Source organism: Daucus carota, chromosome 3 (assembly GCF_001625215.2).
Source record: "Daucus carota subsp. sativus chromosome 3, DH1 v3.0, whole genome shotgun sequence".
Lineage (NCBI taxonomy): Eukaryota > Viridiplantae > Streptophyta > Magnoliopsida > Apiales > Apiaceae > Daucus > Daucus carota.
The window spans coordinates 12,873,869-12,901,404 of NC_030383.2; the positions used below are offsets into that span (position 1 = coordinate 12,873,869).

Consider the following 27,536-nt stretch of genomic DNA (forward strand, 5'->3'; position numbering starts at 1 on the left):
AATTTATAAGGGATTGTGCTTCGATTGTATCAGTTAAATTTATAAATGATTGAAATCTTCTTTCAAATTTTTCAAAGTGAGGTTCGACAAATACAACCATTATCATCAAGTTGACTATATTTATAGACAAAAGAAATGTATCATTGGAGTAGAGTTTTTTGTTACACAACCTTCATATTATTTATTTATAATATATATTAATAAATTTTAGTTAAGAGTTGTATATGATTGGATATACTCTTAAAAGACATCAATGTAATCCTTTCTATATATGTCCTTTTTCGTATACTGATAAATGTAAAACATTGGTAATTAATATGTAAAATTAAAGATAAAAAAAATATGGTTAGCTGATAATTTAAATAAATTCGGTGACTAGACAGCTTTGCCTAAGAATTTTATATATATGGATAATTTACACGATATTCATATTCCATTTTCGAAGATGTAATGAATAAGTTTTTCAATGCATCAGTTAACGTTTGTGTGTCTGCATTGTAGTCCTGACGGGCGTCCACAGATAAGAAAGCCGGATTACTGGATTAAACGCTTTTGTAAAGCACCAAGCCGTATAAAACTTGATTACGGAAAACAATTTCTAACATTTTGATAATACTTTCAAAAAGAAAGCTGTCTTTTTAGTTACGGAACTCGAAGACTTAATTTACGCACACCTGGTTCGTTGATATAGATGCTGTGTACAGCGCAGTAATGTTGTTTATCCGATAGACTACGTTGAGCTCTGAAGAAACTTCAGCACTTTACGTGCCCCTAATCATTTTCATGCTTACTCCTTCAGTGAAATGGATTGATATTTAATATATAAAATAAATATAATAGACAAAAGTTAAAAATAAAGTCAAAATAACACCGAACATATCATAACACTTAATTTATTATAAAAAATGATTTGTTAAAATTATATAAAATTACATAGCTGAACACAAAAATTAAATTTAATATATGAAATCCAACATCAAAGTGCATCCAAATTATTAATATGAAATGTTATTGAATCCAGAAGAGAATCTGGATTAGAATTTCTCTCTCACACACACACATATTACACGATTAATTTTACATAGAATCGTGTTATTTTTACTCCATATTTCTTCTTAAATATATTGGACATTATTATTATTCATAAAACAATGTTAATTACTTTATAATTACAATTTAATTCAAGTTTTTAATTATGAGATTCTGTGTTTGATTCTAAAGTGTTCTTCTTTATTTTTTTTAAAGGATGTTCTTCTTTGAACAACAAAATATATATATATACACACACACACACACTTTGCTAATGGGTTAAATATCAAATAATCATTAAACCGAAGTAAATTTTATATGACCTCTAGAGAGAGTTTTTCATAATTGTTTATGAATAAAAATATGATAAATCTTATAAAACAAAGAGTTCTTCGGTGAACCCAACCCTAAATATAAATACTTATCTTTAAATTATTACAAATATTAGTAATAAATTTAATATGAGCAATTAAGTGTAGTTATTTTTTTTTTTTTTTTGACGAAAAGCAAAAATTTTTTAATAGATAACTGAAACCCAGCCGAGACAAACCCTCGAACTGTCAATTACAACCTGATTAAGAAACAAAAAACGAGCTAAACATATAGCCGCTTTGTTTTCAGATCGTTTAACAGATAGAATATTTAAATTCTTTATACTAAAAAATATTACAATCAAATCTCGAACAATCCAACCTATATGAGTTGTGAACATAGTAGCATCGCAATTGACCTTCACATAAGCAGCAGCATCTGTAGCCCAATGTTCAGAATTATCAGTTACATCAACCGATATTGGATCAACAAATGACCCCAAAAGATGAACAATTTTATGTCGTGAAAGGTGAGCTCTTACGATATTCACCACCGTGCCATATCTGATACAAGCCTCACGGATTACCCAAAATATCATGTAACTCCTTCTTAGAAACATTACCGAGACCCATAACAAAACACACAGAAACGTCAAAACAGACACAAACATCCCAAAAAGATGGGCACGACCTTGATGACAAGGTACTCAACAAGAACTCACCCAAAAGGATTAGATCTTGGTTTTATTGATAAAACTAATTAATTTCAAAATTTTCTAAATCCAGATCGATACGATGGATTATGACAATAGCACCGTATAATTGAACCACTAACTTCAACTTAAACGATACAGCGAACCATAAACGAATTTGTATGAAGAACGTTAATTAGGGTTGTGAGCAATTAACATGAATGAACAAAGGGCGCGGCCGCCATCATGCCCTTGATCAGTGTATGTATGTGCGAGGTGGGGAATAACAGTTGCCGGATATAGTAGTTTTATAAAAATTATTACTATATGAGTGGACCAGGTCATTAATTAATTATTTGAAGAACAGTTCTTTGGATAGGTAGTTTAGTACTCCATAGAAAACGGTTTCTAACGACGTCAAAACAGGAAAATGGTACAAGATAGCATGACGTGCTTGTATCTTTTTCATAAAGCAAGCAGTATACCGATATTGGTAAAAAAATAATTGATCAAATTTTTGGAAATTAGCTGAATCTTTTAAGACATTTTATTCGATATATATTAATTAACATATTATGATATTGAGGTGTTAGATCAACCATTTGAACAAATTATAAGAGTTCTAGACAAATCTCAGAATGACACTCATACGTCGGTACAGGCTCACACACGTGACACTCACATGTTAGTAATGTGGACCAGTCACATAAGGAACCGTTTATGCTCGTCAACACAAATAATGAATGATATGACCGAAAATGAAGAGTTTTCATATTACCGAATATGATCGGTTGTTATTGACGTATTATGATCAATTTTAGACTAATATTGATCGATTTCTCGATCACAAAAAATATTATTCTTGTGGTATTGTTAGAGGATGAACAAGTTGCACATGAATATTTACATTATACTTTATGTTCTTTAGTGACTACTCAAATTTAGTTGCTCAAAGGATGAGTGACTATGAACAATACAAGTCCACAAGGGTATTTTTTAGATCTATATGATAGATATAACTAATGTAAGAAGTCTTTTTTCTTGTAATGACAGAGGATGATCAAGCTACACATCAATATTTAGACTAATACTTTTTGTCGTGTACTGACTACTCAAATTTATTTGCTCAAACGATGAATGACTATAAACGATACAAGTGAGGAAGCATATGCTTAGATCCATATAATAGATATAATTACTCAATCATTTTACAACAATATTGTCAAGGTGTGCAAAAAATATATAGGATTTAGATGTTGTTTTTAGCCTTCCGAAATAAGGATAAAATATGTATGACATCAAATTAAAGCTCCGGCTGATTATGATTTTGGGCTCCGCATGCAACTGTTCAAACGGCAGTGTTGTAAGGAGAACAATCCTGTTAAAAAAAGGGTGAGGAACATGTGGGCAAGAGAGGGAGGGGGCATGATGACAAGGGGTCCATAAATTGTGTAATGAGACTTTTGTTGAAAGACTTGGGATCGAAGGCAGAGGCTGCAGCACATAATCATATTCATATATGGCGTAGAGAGGAGAGCTTTAATCATCTCCCTGTAATTGCAGTCATCGAGTGCTCACTACAGATCAGATAAGGATGCAAGTTTTCACACATAAAAAAACATATTCATGTTTGTGCCAAAAAGTTGGACTCCAAAAGAGAAATTTGGAGAAACAAAAATAAATGAGCGAGAGGTGAGAGAGAACAAGGAGAGAGATGCATATAAAAATAATAGGCTAGCTTTCTTACTTTACAAGACTACTTTAAGAAGAGGGTTTGAAAGAGTAAAGATTCAAACTCAGTATATATGAGAAAAGTGAGTGAGAGAAAGCTAGGCCTAGCTAGCTAGCACACCACCAACTTGTTTTTGGGTTGTCACCTGAATCATATCATTCTACTGTCTTGATTTCTAGTGGAAGCTCTCCTCTTCTCCTCCTCCTTTATCTTTATTTACTAGTAGTAATTACTATTATCTCTCTACTTAAACACCTATCATTGATCTTGGGATTTTCAAGCATCCTCTTTTTGATATAAATATATCCTATATATTGGCCTTGTATAATTTAATGGAGTCTGCAAATCTTCATTACAAGCATCAACAGCAGCAGCAGCTTGGTGATGAGTCTTCCTCTCCTTTTGATGCTCCTCCTTTTTATCAAGTTGAAGCCAGCCGTGCTGCCTGGTCCCCAAACACCATTTTGTAAGTTATTTTTGCTCATCTTTCTTCACCCCCTCTCTTTCATCTCCCTCTTTATCATTCACACACACACTCCACTAGCTACATATTACAAGTCTTTAAATTATACTGATGAGCTGAATAATTAGCTTTTCAAATCAGCATCTAAATTGTGATATTTTAACACACTTACCTCATTTTTTTTACAACATTTATGATTTTCGGCCTTGTCATACTGGAATCTCTCTCTTTTTTCCCTAACCTATATAAATATTTATTCTCTAGTATAATTGATCTTGTTATAGCTGCAAAGCCTCCATGCAACCTTCAGCTATCTTTGTGAATATTCCTATGTATGATTCGATATATAGTATATTCCAAGTCGAATTAGGAAGATTGTAATGCCTATAAAGGAGATCAACAGCTCATTTTCCTCCTCTTTGGATGCATTTTCTAATAGCACAGAACCTTGATGGCATAGTACTAATTTTTAGGGTTTCTAGCTTGATTTGTTTGACTTTTTTTTTGCATCCTGTAGCAACTGTCTGTGTGCTTTGTGCAGAAGTAACGGTGAATTCAATCCTAATGTTAATGTCCCTCCCATGACTCAAGAGATGGATTTTGGATCAAGTTTCGCGACATTGTCTGCTCATGATCAAGTGCAACTTGCAAGGATTAAAGAAGAGCTTTCTTCATCTTCTGTTCATCATTCAGATTATCCAAGATTCACCGACATGTTAAACAGTCCATCATCATCCAGCATAGGAGATTTCCACTTGTTATCTAACTCAAGCGACGACTACCTTAAAAATGATCAGAGAAATTTGCTTAATTAGAACCTTCTCTTCTGGTTGTCAAATCAACGGCTTTCAACTTCCAGCAGCAGCAGGTGGAGGAGTTGGAGGATTCTATTCCAGTCCACCACAGAAGTACTACTGTCCTACATCGGCTACAAGTGTTGCGAGAGGAACCTTCAGCCAAATATTGCCAACGATAAATATCTCTGAGTTAACTCAGACTGCAGCTTCTTCTAATTCATCATTAATGTCATCAAGCTCTTTAAGCATGAACTTGGAGTCCTTAGATCTCTTCAATTCGACGAGATTTAGTGCTGGATATAGCCAATCTCCTCATGACCACCTTGGCCTTTTCAAAACCAGTCTTCCTTATAGTCTTCAGAATATGCAGCTTCAATTAAGTCCTGGCAGGCCATCAAGTTGCCCTACTAATGTGAGTATAATAAAACCCTTATTCCTAAAGTTCTTTTTCTTCTAGCACATTGAACAACCATAACCATATGCCTAGAGAAAAGAGCTTTCTAATTTGGTAGTATTCTTTTATTCTTCTTCTTCATAATCTTCTTTACAAGTTTATTTCCAGAGAGTATATATAGTGATTTCAACGTGCAAATTAAATGTATATAACTGAGGATATCTGTATGCATCACTAATCTAACTCCCACATCTGTAATTACATGGCTCCTAGATGCTTAAAATATATATCATGAAGTATGATAGTTAATTACATAATTTAGGTTTATACAGATAATGGCTCTTAGCTGATCATGTTCATTATAAAATAACAATGTATGAGCAAGACTAATTAGACTCTTAATTATTACTAAAAACACTCCCTAATTACATAGCCAGCTAGGGCAAAAGAACAATTACAGTGTAGTAATCTACTAGTACTGCAGTAGCTAGCACCTTACCTTTCATATATGTAGCTCCATGTTTTATTTATATTTGAGCCAGGAAATATAACTAATAAATAAAGTAAAATAGAAAAGTGAAGTAGCTAGTAAAAATTTAATAAAGTTAATCTGTCTTATTAATTTTCGTTTGAGATCAAATGACACCGGAGGGGATGCATGCCTTTCTCTTTTTTGATGATAAAAAGATACTTCCAGCTTTATACATTCTCCCTTTTACATTTATCAGACATATGATGTCTTTTATTATAAGAGATTCATTTTCATAGCTTTAATAATAATTCTCAATCATATAATTCATAAATTGTTTATTTTGCTATCTTAAAGGTAACGTCATCGTCACCGTTCCACAACAATGGAGTTTCAGAAGTGAAAAGACCCAGCAGTTCGCTTGAAACTAAGCCACCTCAAGCAGCACCGAAGAAATCTCGATTGGATTCACGCTCTTCATGTCCGCCCTTTAAGGTGATAAATATTTTGTTTTTTTTCCGTAAAAGCATTATAATTTGTATACTGAACTGATCTTGTTTATATTTGTGCTTAATGTAATATTTACTCCTATATGTTTAGTAAATCTTGAATCTTAATTTTGTATCAGGTTAGGAAAGAGAAGTTGGGAGATAGAATTGCAGCTCTCCAGCAACTAGTGGCACCTTTTGGCAAGGTACATTTTTTGCTTCTTTGTTTAATCTTGAATAAAGTTAGATACATGGAGAACAGAAATATATAAAAGCATGCATCACGATTACTTTCCATAAAAATTAGACAGCTTAGAGGCCATGATAGAACCATAGAGTTAGCCTATACTTTAATAGAGAATTTTTCTTTTCAAGCTCTCATTATAGTTAAAAATCAGTATATATGATCATCATCTGACCTTTAAAATTCACAAAAAATGTAAAACGCTAAATTAAGAAATAAACCTAGTATTAAGAAATAAACTGTAAATGTTTGTAGAAGCTCAGTTGATAGATTAGACTTACAAAAAGTAATATGTAAGTTCGATTAACATTGCAGACAGATACAGCATCTGTGCTAATGGAGGCTATTGGATATATCAAATTTCTCCAGAACCAAGTTGAGGTATCTTCGTTGATTTTATTTCTCCTAGTCTACTTGAATTCTATACTCAGATGTATTGTTCCAAGTTTGCTGCTTAAGCTAGCTTAAAAGGTTTATTGACACTCTTCATTAATTGTATATATATATAGTATATGTTCCTTAATATATGTGTCTCGTTTCAGTTTAGCTAGCAACATGTTATCTTTAATGTTCGATTGCAAAGCATTGTGCATTCACACACATGTATATAATTTTATCCAGAATTTAATCATCGTCTTCGTGTTATCATAAGAACAAGAATCATCCGTTAGAAATAATTTTTCTTCTTGTTCCTTAACGCAGACTCTCAGCGTCCCATACATGAAGTCATCGCGCAACAGGACTAAAAAGACGCAAGGGGTAAGCCGAAGAAACTCATACAATGTCACGTATTTAATTTATATGCTTAAATATACTGAGCTGGTTAATTAGCTTTGTGGATGATCAGGGTTTAGGAGACGGAAACGGAGAAGAAGCTGAGGGGATGAGAGATCTGAGGACCCGAGGGCTCTGTCTCGTGCCCTTGTCCTGCTTATCCTACGTTACTGATGGCGGCGGAGGTGTTTGGCCGCCTCCTAATTTCAGTGGCTTTTCTTGAATCCATTTTCGAACATCGTAAAACTAGCTAGCTCGCAGTAGAGTTAATTAAGTCTGGATCATGTACTGTATGTTGCGGCATATGCATGGGCGGAGAATAATTAGTTTCTAATTAATGTATTCTTAAGTGATGATGATGCATATGGGCTTTGATGGAGCAGATTTGGTCATCTTGTAGCACACTCTGGGATGGACCAAACTTGATCCATCATTCATCGATCAATCAATCTATCATTCTTGATTTATCATGCGTCATTTATTTTTTAAGTCACTATTTCTTTGTCCCTTGCGATTGTTCATGTACAGTGTATATTACTATTACACTAACTACTTGTTATAAAACTATCTAAAACTTTAACTAGTCTCAATATAATTGATATTTTTTCTATAAAAAAGAATAAATTCATTAATTAAACGTCATACAACATCTACAAAATACTATCAAAATTGGAGAGACGTCGAAGAATATCGTTGTTGAATGTTTCTTTCTTGGAGAGGCAACTAAGCCATTTGAAGATGGTTTGAATTTATGTACTTGTTTTCACCCATTTGATTTTCACATGATTGTTCTGAACAATCGACCACATATGCGATCTCATAATAACCTTCAAAACTGAATCAAACCCACGAAAATCATGTCATTCGATCATGTCAAACACTAAAATAAAATCAACTCTCACAAGAAGAAGAGACTAACAAAATCCAAATAAATTGGGAACTTATTCAAAGGAAAATGAGATTTCAAACAAGAAAACAGTAAAAGAGAATTGCAGCTTTTCACCGGTAAAAACTGATCGAAGGCCCCCCGAAAATCTTTGAAGGCTAGGATTTTGGGAGGGAGGGAGGTGAAAAATCTTTAATTGATATCAATATTCATTTTATTGCACTAAAGAACATGATAAAACCGACCAGCGGAGTTGGTCATTTATCTTAGAGTATTGCTAGGTGCACATAATTGTGTACAGAAAATTTGTACATAATGATGTGGCAAATGATGTGGTGGGTTTTAATTGGGATGGTTGGTGTAAATGCAAGGGGCCATCCAATTAAAATCCACCACATGTCATTATGTACATGTTTTTGTATACAATCATGTGCACCAAGCATTTTCCTTTATCTTATAGTCAATTCCCTAACTCTTGCAACCGCCTTGCGAACACAAGCACGTGTGAAATTTCAGACTTAATCTCCCCATCTAGTAGTCCTCACATGGACTTCGCCAAGGTCCAACTTGGGGTTCATACTCGGGATCCATAACTTTCCCCTTGGCAAGCACAGGTTTGTATTCCGGTTTGTATTTAGGAATTTGTTCAAGTAAGACTTTGTATATATATTCTTCTAAAAAGTCTCGGCAAAATTCACTTTTGCATCATTTGCACAATCTTCTTTAATCAGCGTATACAATAATTTGATAGAGCACCATATTTTGTCTTCTTCGATCTGCTGCTGCATGCCCTCGTCTGCCTGACTGTTTACAAAATATTGATGACACTTTTCCAAGTATATGTATCATGGACTTTTAGTTCACGCATGGTCTTGATTCTCTTGAACAAAGTATGTATGTACATAGCTTAGAAATTGACAGTGGATCAGTTTGAACTGTTCCTTTTGTTGTTTTGAGTGTCATCATTTGGAATAAAAGAATGCTGTTCCTGAATATTCAATCAGGCCTGTATTGACTTTAAAGGGGATTTGACCAGCAACATTTCAGTAACCAGTACTTTATGAAAACAAACTAGTTTTTTGATATTGCATCCAAGAGACTTCGTTATTTCCAGCACCTCGACATCTTCGGATTTTTATGACAGAAATTTAGTGCTAATCATTTTCAATATATAACATGGTCGAAAGTTCATTTTTCGTCACAACACACAAATATCTAAAGACCCGTAGTTAATATATAGTAGAGTTTTAACGGGGAGCCACACTTTTAAAAAGCGGAGCCAAAGTTTGGCTACCGTTCTGAAAATTTGGAACTCTCGCCAACTTTTTGGAAATCAGTGTAAACTATGGTCACAACTCTGAAGTTTATCAATCAAGTTTTTCTACTATATCATTTTCTATTAATAACATAGCTTTGATAACATAGATAAGACACGAAGTCTTCATAAGACATAGTTCACCGAAGATAGAATTTTATCAGCTTAAAACTCCATTTTGTTGCATAAGCAACAGTAACAGGTATCGTCAAAAGAATCTCATAAGCAATCCAAATGTTGATAGCTACCTTCCATCTATTTGATGTATGTCAACACGTCTATATGTTACGGCAAAAAGTCTTCGTACAATCATCACCATTAAGATCTGAATTTTCACCGTATCATCCTAGGCCGGTATCTGTATTATCTCATTTTGAATTTTGTGGCTCAAATTTGGTATCTCATTTTCTCTCTTTACTACGATGATTGTTCTCTAGTAGGACATTGGGCGTGCTGTTTTATGTTACAAACTGTCATGAACATTGCATTCTAAACTAACATTAGAAAACAGAAGCTGGAGTTGATACGAAATGAAAATTAATTTAATTATCGGTTCTGTTTCAGCAATCTTTTATGAACCGTAAGGACCTTAGTCACCTGTGTAGCGTGGACTAATAAATAATTAAAGAGGATCTGTTATTATTGCATATATTAGAAGATATCTGCCAACTTATTTGAATTTTCTCCAGAGGCCTAATATGCTGGGTTCTACTACTAGTAGACAGATAAATAACAGAGTCGATTAATGACTTTTTTTTAATTTGTATGCATCTTGGTCTATAGTAAAAAAATTTCATCTCCAGATACAGGCCATGAAAAATGTTGGGTTGGTCAGATATTTGATCACCATTGCAGAATATTAGGGTTTCCCCAAAGAATCTTACATGCCTCGTAATGAGTCCATGTTTTTCTCATGACATGATTCTTTCATTGGAATTGACTAATAGTCGCGATGTGCTTGATCAATCTATTTTATGGGTTTGGATGCACTTACACTGGCTGGAAGTGTACTTGTTGCCATACAACACCTAATATTTTTCAGGGAGAGGAACATACTTGCAAATAGCGAAATTTATGTAGGAGAGCAACTTAAAGTCCTGTATTGCCGACATCTAGCTTACCCCTGTAATTTCTATGCTCTTCTTGCTGTTAGGTCCAAGCTACTCTGTGTTGTTACAGTTTCTGGCTTCATTTCAGTTTTTTTTTCTTGTTGTACTTCTTCAAATGATTTCTTCTAGCTCAGTGGAGGGACAAATTACCCCAGTTCTGGTCACAGATGAACAGGCCTTGGAGGCATTGCACAATTAAAACTTTTTTTGATTCTGTCTGTCCATGTATACATGCATGAAAGAATGTCAAAAAGCATTTCACAAACTCAACTGGTCCATATTCTTAACTCTTTAGCCACTTGTGCAGTGATTTGGAAACATTTTCTATACAGAATGGCTATACACCTTAATTTAATTGGTTATTAGTAGAATGCTTCTAAATATCCATATATAATCCTATTAATATAAACAGATCAGTAAAACTAATGTCAGAGTACTTTGTCTATTTCTGATTTCCTCCTACACTGTATCAAGTTATTCTCTTGGCTAATTTGCGATCAGTCCTTTATTGTTAGATTAATGTTTAGGAATTATCAAATAAAATGAACTCCTCAGTCCTCGCCAGGTTAAATAGTGGTTTCACGTTGTGTTTAGTCGGAGAAAAATGTAAAGCGATGGAATAATAAAATTAAATTGTAAGTATTCCAGTGATTTTTATTTGTCTATTTTGTTTCACAAGCTTAAATTAGAATTTTGAGTTCCGGATGCAAACACATGAGCTGACATTTGAATTAGTATATGCTAAGGTATTTCATTTTCATGTGTTCATGGTCAAATGGGAGAATTCTTGATATCAAATGACATCACTGAATGAGTTTACTGAGTCAAAGGAACATACTTTTGAGTATGTATTTTATGCTGAAACTTAACCAGATGTTTATAGTAAATGCTGGTCATGTCTTTTGGATTGCCTCAAATGTTTTTTTAGGAAGAGCTACATTGATCCTACAACTCCTTCAAAAATTCAGGTGTGTTCAGAGCGTTTACTTATCTTTCTGTTATAAAGCCCAAGAGCAGTGTTGTCTTTGAGAATAGTATCTTGTTCTTTGTCCCTCTATTAAATATTTGTTTTCACTATTATGAGATTCTTGGCAAAAGATACCAGAACAAATTGCTTGAATAACTGATGAGGGGTGATTCACATATGTTCATGGATGACATGTATAATATTATTACTCATTGAGTAGCCTAGTAGTTCTTTAATTTAAAGCTACATTGTATTCTTGTTACCAGTGAGTTGCCAGAGTTTCTAGTTGGTGGTTTCTAGTTGTTTAAGATCTCAGATCCCAGCTTAATATTACTGATCAGGCAGATGGTTTAGAGTAGTGAAGCAGAGTGTTCTAGACAGACAGGAAAGCAATCAAAAAGTGAAGGAACGGTTACAGGTGGACGTCAGCTCCTTTCTCCACAGGTATGTTTACATTTGAATTTGTCGTCTTTGCTAAAAATCTTTTATGTTTCTTATATTATTGGGATTTTTAATGTTAACATGGAAACGTTGATGCTAAGATACAGGGCACTGGGCACCACTAAATTCATGATTGACTCTGGAGCTGTAAATGAGGAGATTACTTTTCCAAGAAAGGCCATGAGCTAATCAGAACTAAGTTTAATACCTCCAAGTGAAAAGTTATGATCACCATTATCAAAAGTAATTGTTTGGTAAATTTTGAGATTTTGTAGTGTTAGCCAATATATTAATGACTACATAAAAGGGATTAGAAAAGTTTGGTATTTTCTCTGGTCTTCTACAGTCAGTAATAAGCTTTTGAATTTGTTTACAGCCATATAGGTACAGGTACTTAGAAGCCCTACCAGTGAGGTTGATTCGTTTTGCAAGATGTAGGTGAAGATCTGAACTCAGAAAGCATTTCACCCCTTTAGTCTTCAGTTGATGAAACTGCTTCAATTTGTTCCTACAGATTTAACATGTAACGAGCTTCTTGAAGATTGTTAAGCTTGCATTAAAACTTGTAGGTGCAGTGAGAACTAGATTTAAGTTTTCACTTCTTCAATACTAGCAATAATATGAATTTTAGTGATAAAAATGTAGTAGAGTCTCGCGTGTATGCACTGGTAAGTGAGAAATGCAATGATGCATAACACATTTAGATCTGTACATGATCTTCAAGATTTTTTTGGCATTTTGTTATATGTGTTTTTTTGCATAATCATCTTTTCTTCAGCTTCTTTGTTTTCTATATTCTATTAAACATTGCAAATTTTATATATCATTGTTAATTACAACTGCACAATTCCAGACGGCCTTATAATGTCTTATGCATCACATTTTTTCTTTATTTTAATAACTTCTTGTTCTTGTCGAGATGTTTTTATCCTCTTCTCGTCGTTGATTTCATAGATTACAGATAAACATACAGAATTCTCCAAGCATATTAAAAATTCATAGGTTCATACTTTTTTGTTGCAATTGGATTTTCAAAGCCGCATTAATAGATATAGCATTTCTTGTATATTTGTTTTAGCTTCACAAGATTTGCATCTCTACTTGAAGTACTTTCAGATTGTCAAGTTTCAGATCACATAGATAGCTGCTGATTGGGTATTATATTGTCTTGGAGGGAATTCTATCTGCTTGACCATGTCCCAGAAATGTGCGTACAAACTTGAAATATGAAATGTTTTTCTGTTCCAAGATTGGAAACACAACAATTGTGTTAAAAAATACGAACCATCTTACCCTCCAATATACAGACTGAGGTAAGCAATATTTATATATTTAGTGAATCGCTGGTAAGTTTGAATGAACACGGTATTTTCCCTATACTTATATTCAAAATATCAGCATCCTATGCTGATATTGGTGAATTCTGGAGGTTTGTAAGGTTTGTTAGCTAAGATAGTTGCCAGGTTTGTTTTTGATTCATCATCAGGGCGTAATATTTGGATGAATTTTGCGTTTGATTGAGCAAAATGGTTTTATCATATCCCCACTTTAATATCTTCCAGCTTGCCCTTATATATGTTAAAACTTCAAAGAGTATCAATAGTATCAAGATCTAGTCCTGCTATATATTTGAATGTCGATCATTGTTCTTTTTATGACAGGTTTTTCCTTCTGTTGCAACTCTCATTTGAATCAGATCATTCTTTATATAACTCAAAGAATGCTATGCAGGAGAACTACACTTCCCAGATAAATTAACTTTGAGGAGACTTCTTGCCCAGACATGCACCAAACTTATGGTCATCTCCATGGGATTTCTACTTGCATTCGTTTGGTTATATCCTACATGAACAAGATATATGCTTCTACAGTTTCCACCCTGAAGTCCATAGCATGGACTCGTGAATTACCAGATACAAAAGAATTCGTTGATCCTACAAGTGCTGACTTCCGTGAAGAAGAAAGATTCTCAAATCCTTACCAAATAATTAACGAGCTGGAGAGAAAAATTAACATGTTGCAGGTGAAGTCATATGCAATGCCAAAAGAGAGAGAAGAGCTTCTTAAGGCTGTTGTTTGTCGTGTGGATGCATTAGAAGCCGAATTAATTTCCACCAAGAAGGTAATAATGCAATGTCAGTCTAAATTGCCTGTCCCTGTACCCATATAACAATTCCTATAAATAAGTCAGTACTGTGTTGATTGCTTAATAATCTGTTCTCTTTGCTCTTCCGTTCTGGTATGGGAAGGCTCTGCACGAAGCCCTGTTAAGGCAAGATGAACTCCTTGCATGTGTAGATAGTCAAGAAGCAGCAATGTCACTGGTAAGCTAGTAGCAAACATGTCTTCCAAGCTGAAAAAATAGTCTTTTATAACTTTTGATTTATATTGACTCTCTTGTTGGCTGAAATTGTGCAAAGCAGGGAAAGAAGAAAAGATGGTGCACGAGAAAATCTTTGAAATAACTATGCTAGATTAAACACCATGGACATATGGATTCATTTCTGCAGAGCGTGCGAATCAAAGTTGATCTGGAGGAACTCTTTGTATAATTTTTATTTTAGTTGGCCATTTATAATGGTTTCATTAGCTTATAAATGCACATAATACATTTTAGTGGTGTTAACCATAGTATATCATGTTGAGGGAAAATACAATTTAAAATCACAAATACACAAATTTTCGGTTAACGCGTGATATTTAATGATCTATTTAACAATCCGGCCAAATAAATTTATCATTATAGAATAATGATTTTATAACAATCATGTTGAATATTATCTATAGATATTGATTATAGTTATCTCATTAAAAATTTATATATTAATAACTGATGACTTATTAAAAATATAATAATAAAAATAAATTTGATAGATTGTTCCATTTAAACAAATATAAACAGTTATCATTCAAAATTATAATTATAAAATAATTTTAAAGCCATTTTTCCAACTTTACAAGATTTTTTGACTTCCATACATTCATTTTAAAATTTTAAGGCAAAACTCACTTTGTAGCTTGAATTATTGATTTTTAGCATTACATGCTCTTTTAGTCTACATATAGTAGATTGTCAGGAAAATTCACTTCTCTACTTTATTACAGTATATATTTTACAATATTCATGCACCTACTGCAGAAATGTATCATTATGTTTCGGTTGTTACTAGTTGGAATGAAAATGAATGCCGGTAGTGGCACCCATTTGTAGGCATCTCTGTCAACTAAAACCTTTGTCCTCTTCACGTTGGTCTCAGTAACATAGTCCTACCTAAATGACATTTTTTCGCATAATATGCCTATCAAATCCACGTATAGAGACTTGTCAAAACTTTTCTAATATTGTTATAAATGTAGCACAGTGACACTAGAAAAAAGAGAATCCCCACTGATGACAAGTATTACTTGTTTAATTTTGGATTTCAGATACTCCGATTGAATTATATGTTTTCTATACATATTAGACCAGTTTAATTAAACCATACGTGTCCACAGAAGAAAAATGACCTGAGATCATAATTTTACAATTACAGTTGAAATAGGAGTACATGTACAATAAAAATTTGGACAAAGGCCAAGTGAGACAGAACCCAGATCCTTTTATGATTTAAATCAATGTCTGCAAGCATGCAGACACAATTGTTGCGTAACAAACCGCTCAAGTTGACAAGTTTGTCTGAATTTTATATAATGTAGTCCATCATTGATCATAAAATGTGGCAGGGAGTATAATCTTGACCAACGACATACCAGACATCACATCTCTGACATGTTCTTGGAAGAGAAGGAAATGCTTCTTTCTTCTCATCCTTTTTCTCTTCTACCTTTGGCGGCCCAATACTCATAATCTGTGCAGTACTACGGAACTTTCTCACCTGTTTAATGATGCATACTGGATCCGATTCACCAATTACCGTCACTGTATTTTTTGAAGGGTCGAGGACAATTGAATTTATCCCTTCTATAGATGATATTAACTTCATCACCTTCTTCCTGCACTTTGAGCAGAGTAAATCCACTGACACAACTGTTTTCTGCAGCAAAATGGCAGAGCATAAAGTAAGGTTATAAAGTCCGATATATTACACAGGAAAGTACTGCAGACTGCCAGTGTATATTAATGTAGTACTGCAGACTGTCAGTATAAATAAATGTACAAGAACATGGCAGAGTTACGGCATAACAACTGCATGCACAAATAAACAGACAAGACCATGCTTAAACATTACACTAATAACCAAAGCATGTAATATAAAGCACAGAAGCAGAGCAGAACCTTTGACATGGTATCACTAACAATTTAAGCTTGGTCCTAACCAAATATGGAGTTTGCTGGTGCATATATTTCGTGAAATCAATAGCTGATACAGTACTATTTATAAAAATACAAGTACCTATTTTATTAGATTTTCTTGCTGGAAAATACTTTCCTACCCTTCATAAGGTTTTATCTAATGCAGTTCCAGTCAGAGGGCTGGTAGAAAACTAAATGGACTGACAATTTTAGTAGGTGAACATATAAATGCTTGCGGTTAGAAGTAAATAGAGGTCTGACATTTAGCATTAAACATGAATTTTGTACTTGCTATGCAACACAAATGTTAGCCAAAAATTGCTGGTGTTCAATTACGTTGAACATAAATTAGAAGATTGAGCATTTCTGTTTCCTGTGATTAAAAATTTGAAAATTCTTAATCATCAACTAAAGCTAGGTCACAATAGACATGCTCAGGCAGGAAAAGAAAATACTTGCAAGGACCCAGTAAAACAAGGGTTTACACCCAACAGATACTCACGGATAGTACACTAAAAACTCAAGGAACTCAGCAGACACCATATAAGCTAATACTATAACAAGAATAGGAAAGAGCAATAAGTTAGAGATACGATTTCACAAATAAATCTGCTAATGTTATTCAATTGTTGCAGCTGACACCTAATACCCGCTACTCAAGAATGATATAATTTATTACATCATTGGTAAAATAGTAACAACTTTGTATATTAATAGGTTCAATGTACAGCATGCCATCCAGTTGTAAATGTCATGTTAGTAATGTTAAAAAGCATGCACGCCAAGAACATTGACCATTTGGTTTACTATGATGTGTGATTAATCTGCTACAATCTCCGACACTTAATGTTTGAGAAGAAAGGTCCAAGTTAATTACCAAACACCGTATCCAGAAGGAACGAACTGTCAGAAGCCCTATATCAAGGTTCCCGGATGGCAGTTTGCAATGGGTGTTAAGCGTGGATGGTCCCCACTAAAATTGTGTTGATCTTGAATGGTCCTACCAGTAGCCATACCTGTTGGCTTAGGATCAGTGTCAATAATAAAATAGTAGTCATTTGTGTGTGTGTGTGTGTGTGTGTGTGTGTGTTTGAGAGAGGCATTCGGCATTCTTACCAGCAGTTACTGTATCAACCTTCTGGATGGAAGTCCCTCACATTATCAGTTATCTTTAAGTTCACGGCCATTCGGTTCCCAATTTATTGTAGTGACAACCAATATATTCTACAAATAGTAGAAAGTAAAATGGTTCGGCAGATATGGTTAACTCAATCCAAAGATAAGGCCTGACTATTTGTTTTCATCCTGTACATATGCCTGTTCTGACTTGTATGCATATAAATGGGAATTTTATCCTTCCACTTTCATCAAAACAATTCAACTAGAAATTTATTCTAGCAAACAAGTTAGATTTCAGAGGCATTAAGACCTGCAAAACAGTTCTCTAGGAAAGAGAGACAGAGGCCATCTCCACAAAACTATTTATTACACTAGTTATTCAAACAGACCCCTCATTCTAAAGGCTTCATTAGGAAATTGTAATGTACATCACAAAAACCAGGTACACCTTACAACACAATCTTCACCACATAGTGTACAACAAGGACACTGAACAGTTGGGAATTCTTTGATGGCTTTCTACTTAGATTTAGATGTAAAAATCAATCTTCACTTTCAGTAGCCCCCCACTGTTTTTACGAAATAAGTTAATGTAAAATCCAGCTCTGCGAATGCACACCGCATGTGAATATAGATAGAAAGGTGGCAGGACAACAAAGTTGTTGATATATCACTTTCCTTGCAGTAAAGGAAAAGCCTGATCTGGTCCTTTCTTTCTACAGCCCATTAAGCTCCAATTACTACAGCAAAAAATAATCCAGTGATAGTGATTATGCAACTAAATAAAGGTGATATTTGAGCACTATTCCATTTAAAATAGATAAATTGTTACTGTAGAACATCTACTTGATGATATAGAATAATATATGAATGATATTTATCATTTATTGGAAACACAAATCTAGATGATATGATTGAACTGGCATCACAAAAAGAAGGAAAAGGAAAAAATGATACTTAACTATACATGTGTAGTTGTGTTTTATCATGGTCAAGTTAAGAAATTTGAATAGTCAGGCACGCATACCTCGACCAAGGAAGCCTCAACCACTTGGCGGTTGTTGGTTTAAGGAGTGGTATGAGGTTTATGTCAGGAATCAGGTTAAGATGGTACACGGTTAAGATATCTTACTTAAACCAAGTGTTTGGTTGAGTGGTGGAATAAAATGCAATGAGTCGGTTTGATATAAAATTATTTTAGAACCATTAATGCTAATAGTCTCATCCATATTGGTCAAATTATCATATTAGCACTTGGGTAATTAGATGCAAACTCATCTATAAAAAACTCAAGACGGAGAACACGTTCATTATATTTCCAAGAAGTAGATATTCGTTAAATCTTAGCATCTTACTATCATTTACCAGAAGAATCTCTTGTGTGAGAAACATCTTCCACTGCACTTGTTTGTTCATGGTGCAGTGTATCCTTGATGCTAGCAACTCTCTCCGAGTAAATGTTTGATTTAACCATCTGAGAGTAATGTCTAACAATTTTCTGGTCCAACTCAAAATAGTATGCCATCTTCTTCAAAGGTTTCATATCCAGGTCAATAAATGATGCCTATCAAAGAGTGATTCAGTCAGCTATCCAAACAGAGCAAAGGAAGGTATTATTCTATATATTACTAAGAATCGGTTGCATAACTTCACAGCTTCTAGCAATTTTCAAATCAGCAAGTCAGAATCAATCATATGACATGCATTGATCATGTTCATATTCTCTTACTGAAGACAATATGAAATACCTCTGCGCTATATACATTGGTGCAAGTACAAATTAACTCCAAGAATTAACACAAGTTGTTACTAAAAAATGATGTCATTTAAAGTAGAATGAACCTCCCAGGACACCGATATTATTTATTAAAAGAGCTGCACAAGTATGTGATGGAATATCTGTTGGAGGGTGCATACCTTGTATTCAAAGCACTGACTGTTTAATTTCAGTGAAACAATATCATTGGAAGATCCCATAACCCTCTTCTCAGTGGGTCTAAAACTAATCATAATACTCAAGTCCTTTGCAGTAGCAGCAATCAAATAATCCTTCACAATTTTCAAGCTCTTGCTTAATGGGTCTGAGTGCAAAGAAGTATATCTTTCTAAAAGTTTCTTTTCGTTTTCCTTAAAAACTCTGCATATTGGGCAAGGCTGGGAAATAACATTGTAATATGCATGAATTGCCCCTTCTATGTCAAGTTTATCAAGCTTCTGGACCTCAAGGAGCCTATCTAATAATCCTGGTCTGCAAACTGCTTCAGCAACAAGATGTAAGAAATTAGTTGTGCGCATGCCATCTTCTGCCTGAATCACACATTTCAATGCATCTTCAAGTAGTTCCTCATTCAAACAACAAGTGGGATCAGCGAGACCGCCTGATCCCCCAAAAATAAGGGTACCATTCAGGAATACACGAAGGTTGTTCTGTGGTGTGACAATAAGGTCCTTCATTGCTTTATTTACTGTCTCCAAGGACCCAGAGAACAAATCCAATGGATCATACTCGCTTATTTTGGATACCTGACAAATTTTGCAACTCGTGAGACATAACATCAGAAAAATAATTAGAACAAAAAGGACATAATAGAAAGGAAAATTAACTTCACATAGAGATTAAATCATGGTTGATCTACAAGCTTATCCTTTTATTGGTTCCCTTTTTACTTCTAGTGCTGAAGCATAGTGTTCATATTTCTGTCAATGATTACATTATATTTTATATATACCCGCCTGCAAACATGTTATGGAACGGGATGCTTTATTGAACCAAATCTATAAACTAGTGGTTTAATCACTGTATTCTACAAATAGCAGCTTGTCCTCCAGAATAAAATAGCAGGGGATGAAAGATACCTTTCCTTGATGTAGTTTCAGTGCCTGATGCATTTTAAATCGAGTTATACACCTTTTTACATAATTTTCATCGGCAATAAATCTTGAAGCTGGCAGAAATCCACATTTAGGCTGCTTAACAAACATATATATAAATGAAACATTAGTAAAATAATTTGTCTATTTAAAAACAATAAACCAGCAGAAAACACTCATAGTGAGAAAAAAAGGAGGTCCAGTACCTTTATCTCAACAGAGATGCAGAATTCATCCTTAAGAGTACCTGGGTAAAAATGGAAAGAAAAAAGGCAGGAAGCACATCATATAGCAATCAACAAACATCATATGCACCTTAAGATCATTGACTATATTTGTACATGGATCCCTTTCTTCATAATGCTTATGTCAGGTACTTAGTTGATAAATCATGTGGCCACCCTTCTTCCCGAATAATCAAGGATATAGTGAACAATAAACAGTCGTGATAAAAGAAATGCAGCTTGGTTGTTCCTTAAATTTTAGCTGCTATGAATACTTCAGTTCTATGGTACTCAGCAATAAACGTAATCAAATATATGAAAGCAAAAATGATTCTCCATTCCAACCCTAGAGACTACTGGGGTTTATTCATTGTTTTCCATGCAACAATTACAATTATGCATTACAAACTCATGATCCTTGATACGAACAGATGTCATTCAAACTGTTACATTGTAGTCTGCCAATGTGATGACAATCACATTGTTTCATATTTAGTAAGTAAACTGGACAGGTGTTACAATGTCCTCACTTCTTAAAAGTAGTCAAACGAAGATCTGACAAGACATCACAACTGTTTTCGGTTAAGTACAAAAATCAACATCAACTAAATATTAAATACTTCTGACTTGAATCTTCTTAGAGCACAAATTTTCAGAAAGATGGTAAATTAAGTGGGAGAAACTATATTCTCTGGGACCTCCACATATTTCAGATTCGAAACAGTTAAAAGGTACATCCTTGGATAGTGTGAGCCCTAATAAAAGTTGGTTCTTACTGCGGGGAAAGACTGAGACATCAGATAAAAGAAGTGCAGATTCACATTGTGTGTTGGATATCGCATCATTGATTCGCCAGGAAGGACGTTGAGAAAGAACATTGCTTTCAACAGCCTCTAAAAATTCTTTGGCCACAAATACACAAGTCTGCCAAATATAGAAGGGCGAAGGTCAGCAATAAAACCGTTATAGGGGTAGGAGCCCAACTTATGAAAACATAAATGTGAACTTGTCGAATTAGCGCAAGTATAGAACACATCAAACATAAAATCATGGACTGCACTCAGGCAACAAGATTAACCTATCCACGAAGGACCTTGATTAACAAAAAGACCAAATTATAATTAAAGAACAAAAGACTTTGACAATTACGTAAAGACGCACAGATCACAACCTTACCCCAGAGTCAACATGGTCGGTACCCAGGAGCGGGCACATTACATGCTGCACATAAAGATGCTCGGCAAATTCCCTGGTAGGGGCTAGCACCAGATCATCGATTTCCTTCCACAAAAGGCACTCATGAATGGTTAAAGCTGTGAGGGCATTCTCACATTCAGAATCACTCCTCGAAACCTTATGCACACGTAGTACTTTCCCAACCTATGGATAACATAATCAGCAACAAGCAAAAGAACAAAACGTATAAGCCTCTTTTCGAGGAAATTGAAATATGAGCACTGTAGGTGAGTAATAACAGATAGAGTAAGTGGTCTATATTAACAGTGGAAAAGACAATTAAGTTAGTAAGAAGAATGTAGAGAGTAAAAGCAATAAAGTGGAGAAAATAAAGACAGAAAGTGAAAAGAAAGCATACAAAACGAGGAGAAGATCCGGAGTAAGCGAGAACAAGATTAGCAGCTCCTTCGCCCCTGTAAGTCCAATCTCCTGCATGTGTGGCGTCCAGGACCACTTTCTCCATCCAGATTTGTATGATATAAATACAATCAAATGTGTATAATATACTCCGATATAGCTACTACACATACAGGCAGTAGAGGATGATAGAGTGTGATCAAGCTTCTTGGGGTTTCTGCCCCAAACGGAGTGAAAAAAAACCCTCTACTTTTCTCTGCATTTTTAAGGTTTACTATTACCGGTTTACCCAAAATTAAAGATCCATGTTCTCTAAACGAGAAAATAATACTCCCTTTGTCCCTCTCATTTCTTTACAGTTACTATTTTGGGATGTCCCTCTCATTTCTTTACATTACCATAAATAGTAAGTTTTTTCATCATTACACCCACTATCTTCCCCCACTATCTCATATTTAACAATAAAAACTACTATTACACCCACTACTTTCCTCCACTATCTCAAATCTATTATTATGGGTCCCACCACTTTACTCACTTTTCATCTAACTTTACTCATTTTTCATACATTGTCTTGGTCTCCGTGTCCCCCTCCAATGTAAACAATTGAGGGGGACGGAGGGAGTATTAATGATTCATATAAGGGTTTTGTTCCATGAAAATCGATTGTCACAAACGTATTACCCAACACACAGCTCCATTGCCATCAGATTTTTATTTTAAAGGTTAGGATTGAAATCTGTTTTTTTAAGTATCCGTTATAATTTTTCGCGGATAGGGAAAGTTCCTATCCGCGGATAAGGATTATAGCGGATACTAAAAAAACGAAGTTTTAATCTGAACCCTTGAAATAGAGATCCGACGGCCCTGGAAGTGTGTATTAAATAACCTGTTCCTGACAACCAGTTGTCAGGGATCAGGACCCTTCGTATAGGGTTTTGGTCCATGACAATCGATTGTCATGTAGGTATTATCCAACACACAGCTCCATTGCCATCAGATCTGTATTTCAAGGGCCGGGATTGAAACCTGTTTTTTTAAGTATCCGTTATAATTTTCCGCGGATAGGGAAAATTCTTATCCGCGGAAAATTTCCGTGGATAGGGACTTTCCCTATCCACAAAAATTATAACAGATACTAATAAAACGAAGTTTTAATCTGGATCCTTGAAATAGAGATCTGACGGCCCTGGAAGTGTGTGTTAAATAACCTGTCCCTGACAACCAGTTATCAGGGACCAGGACCCTTCATATAGGGTTTTGGTCCATGAAAATCGATTGTCATGGAGGTATTATCCAACACACAGCTCCATTGCCATCAGATCTGTATTTCAAGGGCTGGGATTGAAACCTGTTTTTTTAAGTATCCGCTATAATGTCCCTATTTGCGGAAAATTATAGCGGATACTAAAAAAACGAAGTTTTAATCTGGACCCCTGAAATAGAGATCCGACGGTTCTGAAAATTATAGCGGATATTAAGAAAACGAAGTTATTATATCACTAGTAACTAGCATAAAAGCCCGTGCGACGCACGGGCCTCTAGTTTCCGTTGTATTTTAAATAATATTTATGTGTCAACTGTTATCATATTATTTTGAGCATAATTATTATGTTTTATTTTTTGAAAAAATATGTAAATATAAAACGTAATATTTGCAACCTAATAGTATTAATAGTAATAAGCACTATATTTTAAAAAAAATATATGGATCAAAAATTACATTTGGCCTGATTTTTCTATATTCAAATCATTAGGATAAAGAAGCTATTACCATATTATCAACATGTTCAAAATTATATTTAAAATTAATACTGAAATTTTTAGATTTTCGCGTTGTTTTACATGTATTTCTTCTTTTTTGAACGTACGTTTGTGTAATAGTTAAGTGATACATGATGGGGCAGATCATTAACACATTTTTTTTAGCATATGTTGCACACACTTTGTATAAATAAAAATTGAAGCATATGTTGTAGGTAAAAAGACCGGTACCTTATTTTATTATAAAAGCATCAATTGAACTACTAACTTTATAATTGTACCCATAAAAATTCTGACGCCTTTGATGTGTCTTACCCTTTTAATTTTCATATCAATTATATAATATTTCAATGTCTTAATTTTTTTATTGTTAATTTAAAATATTAGATGATTATTATTTTGATACAGTATGTTATAATATTGTCTCGTTATAAAATTTTAATTTACATCGTTAGTTTTTTTGAGTTTGTTGATTGAGTCTTGTAATGATTTTTCATGTAATTGTTGTAAACCAGCTCTCAAAATGATTTTCTGGAATTTTAAATAGCAAAAAGAGAGTAGATATGAGTTAGGCCTCATGAATCTCATAAAAACATGAAATATTTAGTTTAATTAGTCATGTGATTACATTTTTAGCTTTGTGCAAACTCATATTTTTAAATATATATTTTGATGCTCGTATTTTCTTAAGAGTGAGCAACGTAGTATATCATGTTCAGTTGTTAAAAATCAAATCAGGTATTCAATATTCTAGATGATGGAAAAACTATTCTTGATCTAGTCCCATTTAGTCAGATATTAATTTTCATCATATCGCGTTGGATTATCCGGTTCAGAATTAATTATATTTTGGTTCAGAATTAATTATATTTTTTAGTTTAATTTGTAAATGATCAATTAATTTAATTGTAGTATGAATCATTTTATTTACTTGGTATGTTATATATTGATTGATGGCATATTAATATTATAGTTTTAAGACCTTAATTAACATATATAACTTATTTCTCTGTGTTATTTTATTTTAACCAAGTAAAATTTCTAACTCAATTCTTTTTAGTAGGTCTCATAAACGTTTTTTATTATTATTTGGTTGATTTTTAATTAACAATATAGAATTTCTCTAAATTCACCTTATATCGCAAGTTAGAATATTTCAAATTCATATATCATCAAAAATTACGTCATTTAGATATATTTTCTAACACTAAATTTGATGTCTTTGTCACTATTCTTATATCTATAATTTTTTTAAAAAATATTTATTTACATGTCGAATTCTGAATTCATAAATAAGAATATTTTTTCGGTTATCTTATTTCGTGTTCTCCAAAATATTGTAATCTCTTTATAAATCACTTATTATAATAAAAAAAATTAATATGGCATAGTCCATGTTGAAAGTCTATCCATTTTTCCTTTCAAAGTTGCTCACCGAAATCTTAATTTTTGTGTTTATTCCTCACATTCAAGACTTAAAGTTTCTATAATATTGTATTGGTACTCATTTAGATTATTAAATTAGATTTAAATTTGTTCATTTCTATTCGAATATAAATTATATCTATTTTTAGAAATCTAAATCATGGTTCGAACCCGATTATTTAGATTCTTATTCAATTTTAAATTTATCTACGTAAATAATTAACTTATAGATATTAATCTATCATGTAAACAATATATGAGACTTTTTGTTTTTGAAATTGAACAATATATGAGACTTAAGTGAAATAAAAACTTAATCTCAAATAAATAGGCTATTGATGAAGAGAATATAAATGCAACTGCCTTAATGTATGTATTTGATGCATTTCAATAAAAGACTAAATGTTTGTGTAGCTCAAATGGTTTGAGTGGTGTACCTGAATTGGAGAGGCTTTGGGTTCGTGTCTTATAATAACATTTTTTTATATATATGAGAAAGAGTTAGGTTCGGAGTTAGGCTCGGATTCGGAGCTAGGTAATTTATTTGCTCAGGAGGGAGGCTTGACACTAACATGTTGGGCTATTATATATATAAGTAGATAAGTAGACACTAACCTGTTGGGCTATTATATATATAAGTAGATAAGTAGATTTTGCCGGATGGATCATGTTGGTAATTTTTATATTTTAAGAACTGATCATTTTATCAGTAAAAAAAAACTGATTATTTTTATTTGCAGACAGTGAATAAGAACAGGTCATTGTGTCTGTTTCCAATAAACTGTTCATTTCATGCAATTTTAATTATTTTTTGTTCAATTTTTTTTAGTGTCCCTATGTAATAGAGGGTTAACATTTATGAAGTTTGTTACTCAAAAGGTGAATATCCTTGATAAAATTGTACGTATCGTAATCGTAATTATAATCTATACTATAATAAGTCAACATGGATATAATTTGTACTATAAACTTTTAGTTATAATTTTTAGTTTGGTATTATCCCTCTGCAACTACACGTCTACAACATATGGAGGTTTATTACTCTCACATTATTAAATAATTTCAAATACTAAAAACACTAATGATAATATATTATCATATAATATTTCATAAAGAAATTATAATGATGTTAAAAATAAAATTGTAAATATATTATTTTGAATATCATTTTTTAACAAAAACCTTCATATAACTCTTTTTAACTCTAACATATTCTATTTCAATACAAACACAAATCATTACGTAACTTTTTTTAACTCTAATCTGTTACACAACAAATATATTCTTTTCTCACACATATGAAGATATACGAAATATGAAAAATCTAATTTAAAATTAATTGAATAATAAATTATCACATATTAATAACAGAAAAACATCTATAAATATATTATAAATTGTTAAAGTTAATTTTTCGTGAGAAAATATAAGTAGTTGGTTAATATAATTTAATTAAAATTCAATTCATTAATATTAAAATACTAATAAATATGTTAAAATTTAAATTATAAATAACAATTTTACGAATTATATAATCGTCCGTGCTTCGCGGGTTAAAGGCTAGTTATATACAAAGATCAATCAATAAAATTGATTTATTTTAATTGGTTTAAGGGGGTGTTTGGCCGGGCTTAAAGCCCGGCTTCTAGTTTATAAGTTAGAAGCACTTATTTGTATCGTTTGTGTAAAAAAAAGAAGTACTTATATAAAGTTAAGAATACTGGCTTTTATTTCATGGTTTCTGCTTCTTTGTCAAACACTTTAATCATATCTTAACTTATTTTTTACTTCTTTACTTTAAATAAGAAACACTTATTTTAAACTCACTCAAACCGCGTTCAAGAACCTCTTGCTTCGTTTGTTGCTTTAAGTATTTGTTTATATTCAACTAGCCTTAAACCCGTGCAAAGCACGGACGACAATATAATTTATAATTTATAATTTATAATTTAAATTTTAATATTATCTTAGTATTATTGATTAAAGAATTGGATTTAATTAAAATATATTAATCAACTAATTTTATTTTCTTATGAAAATTTAACTTTTATAATTTATTATTTATAAAACTAAACAAACACAACCAAAGCAAAAATTTGTACGATTATAAACTATATCTGGCTTATTATAGTATA

At 33.1% G+C, this 27,536-nt stretch overlaps 3 protein-coding genes across 8 annotated transcripts; 2 read left to right on the forward strand and 1 right to left on the reverse strand.

Annotated features, from left to right (window-relative positions):
* The first annotated feature begins 3,768 nt into the window (after positions 1–3,768).
* On the forward strand, positions 3,769–7,860 carry LOC108211699 (transcription factor bHLH110). Its single transcript, XM_017383371.2, is given in 8 exon segments — positions 3,769–4,230; positions 4,769–5,024; positions 5,026–5,436; positions 6,245–6,382; positions 6,516–6,581; positions 6,935–7,000; positions 7,322–7,378; positions 7,467–7,860. Coding segments are annotated over 8 exon segments (1,278 nt in total). The 5' UTR covers positions 3,769–4,096; the 3' UTR covers positions 7,617–7,860.
* An 894-nt stretch (positions 7,861–8,754) lies between these two features.
* Positions 8,755–14,725, forward strand: LOC108213405 (phosphatidylinositol/phosphatidylcholine transfer protein SFH6). 5 transcript variants are annotated; one of them, XM_064088854.1, is made up of 7 exons: positions 8,755–8,893; positions 11,937–12,114; positions 12,219–12,354; positions 12,488–12,549; positions 13,843–14,233; positions 14,361–14,435; positions 14,535–14,725. In XM_064088854.1, the coding sequence occupies exons 5-7, from the start codon at positions 13,895–13,897 to the stop codon at positions 14,574–14,576; spliced, it is 456 nt and encodes a 151-aa protein (XP_063944924.1). In that variant the 5' UTR covers positions 8,755–8,893; positions 11,937–12,114; positions 12,219–12,354; positions 12,488–12,549; positions 13,843–13,894; the 3' UTR covers positions 14,577–14,725. The 5 variants fall into 5 exon arrangements, with proteins under 5 accessions (XP_063944924.1, XP_063944923.1, XP_063944922.1 ...); XM_064088853.1 differs by lacking the exon at positions 8,755–8,893 and adding an exon at positions 9,787–11,671 and having other exon boundaries at positions 12,213–12,354; XM_064088852.1 differs by lacking the exon at positions 8,755–8,893 and adding an exon at positions 9,787–11,671.
* A 967-nt stretch (positions 14,726–15,692) lies between these two features.
* LOC108210780 (inositol-pentakisphosphate 2-kinase) lies at positions 15,693–22,504 on the reverse strand. Of its 2 annotated transcripts, none has more exons than XM_017382186.2 (10): positions 22,214–22,504; positions 21,796–21,999; positions 21,396–21,543; positions 20,602–20,642; positions 20,381–20,494; positions 19,442–20,047; positions 18,890–19,088; positions 17,522–18,264; positions 17,283–17,421; positions 15,693–16,145 (listed from the first exon to the last, which is right to left on the reverse strand). In XM_017382186.2, exons 1-8 carry the CDS (start codon positions 22,316–22,318, stop codon positions 18,251–18,253), a joined length of 1,431 nt encoding a protein of 476 aa, XP_017237675.1. In that variant the 5' UTR covers positions 22,319–22,504; the 3' UTR covers positions 15,693–16,145; positions 17,283–17,421; positions 17,522–18,250. The 2 variants fall into 2 exon arrangements, with proteins under 2 accessions (XP_017237675.1, XP_017237676.1); XM_017382187.2 differs by having other exon boundaries at positions 20,381–20,491; positions 22,214–22,503.
* Positions 22,505–27,536: the final 5,032 nt, after the last annotated feature.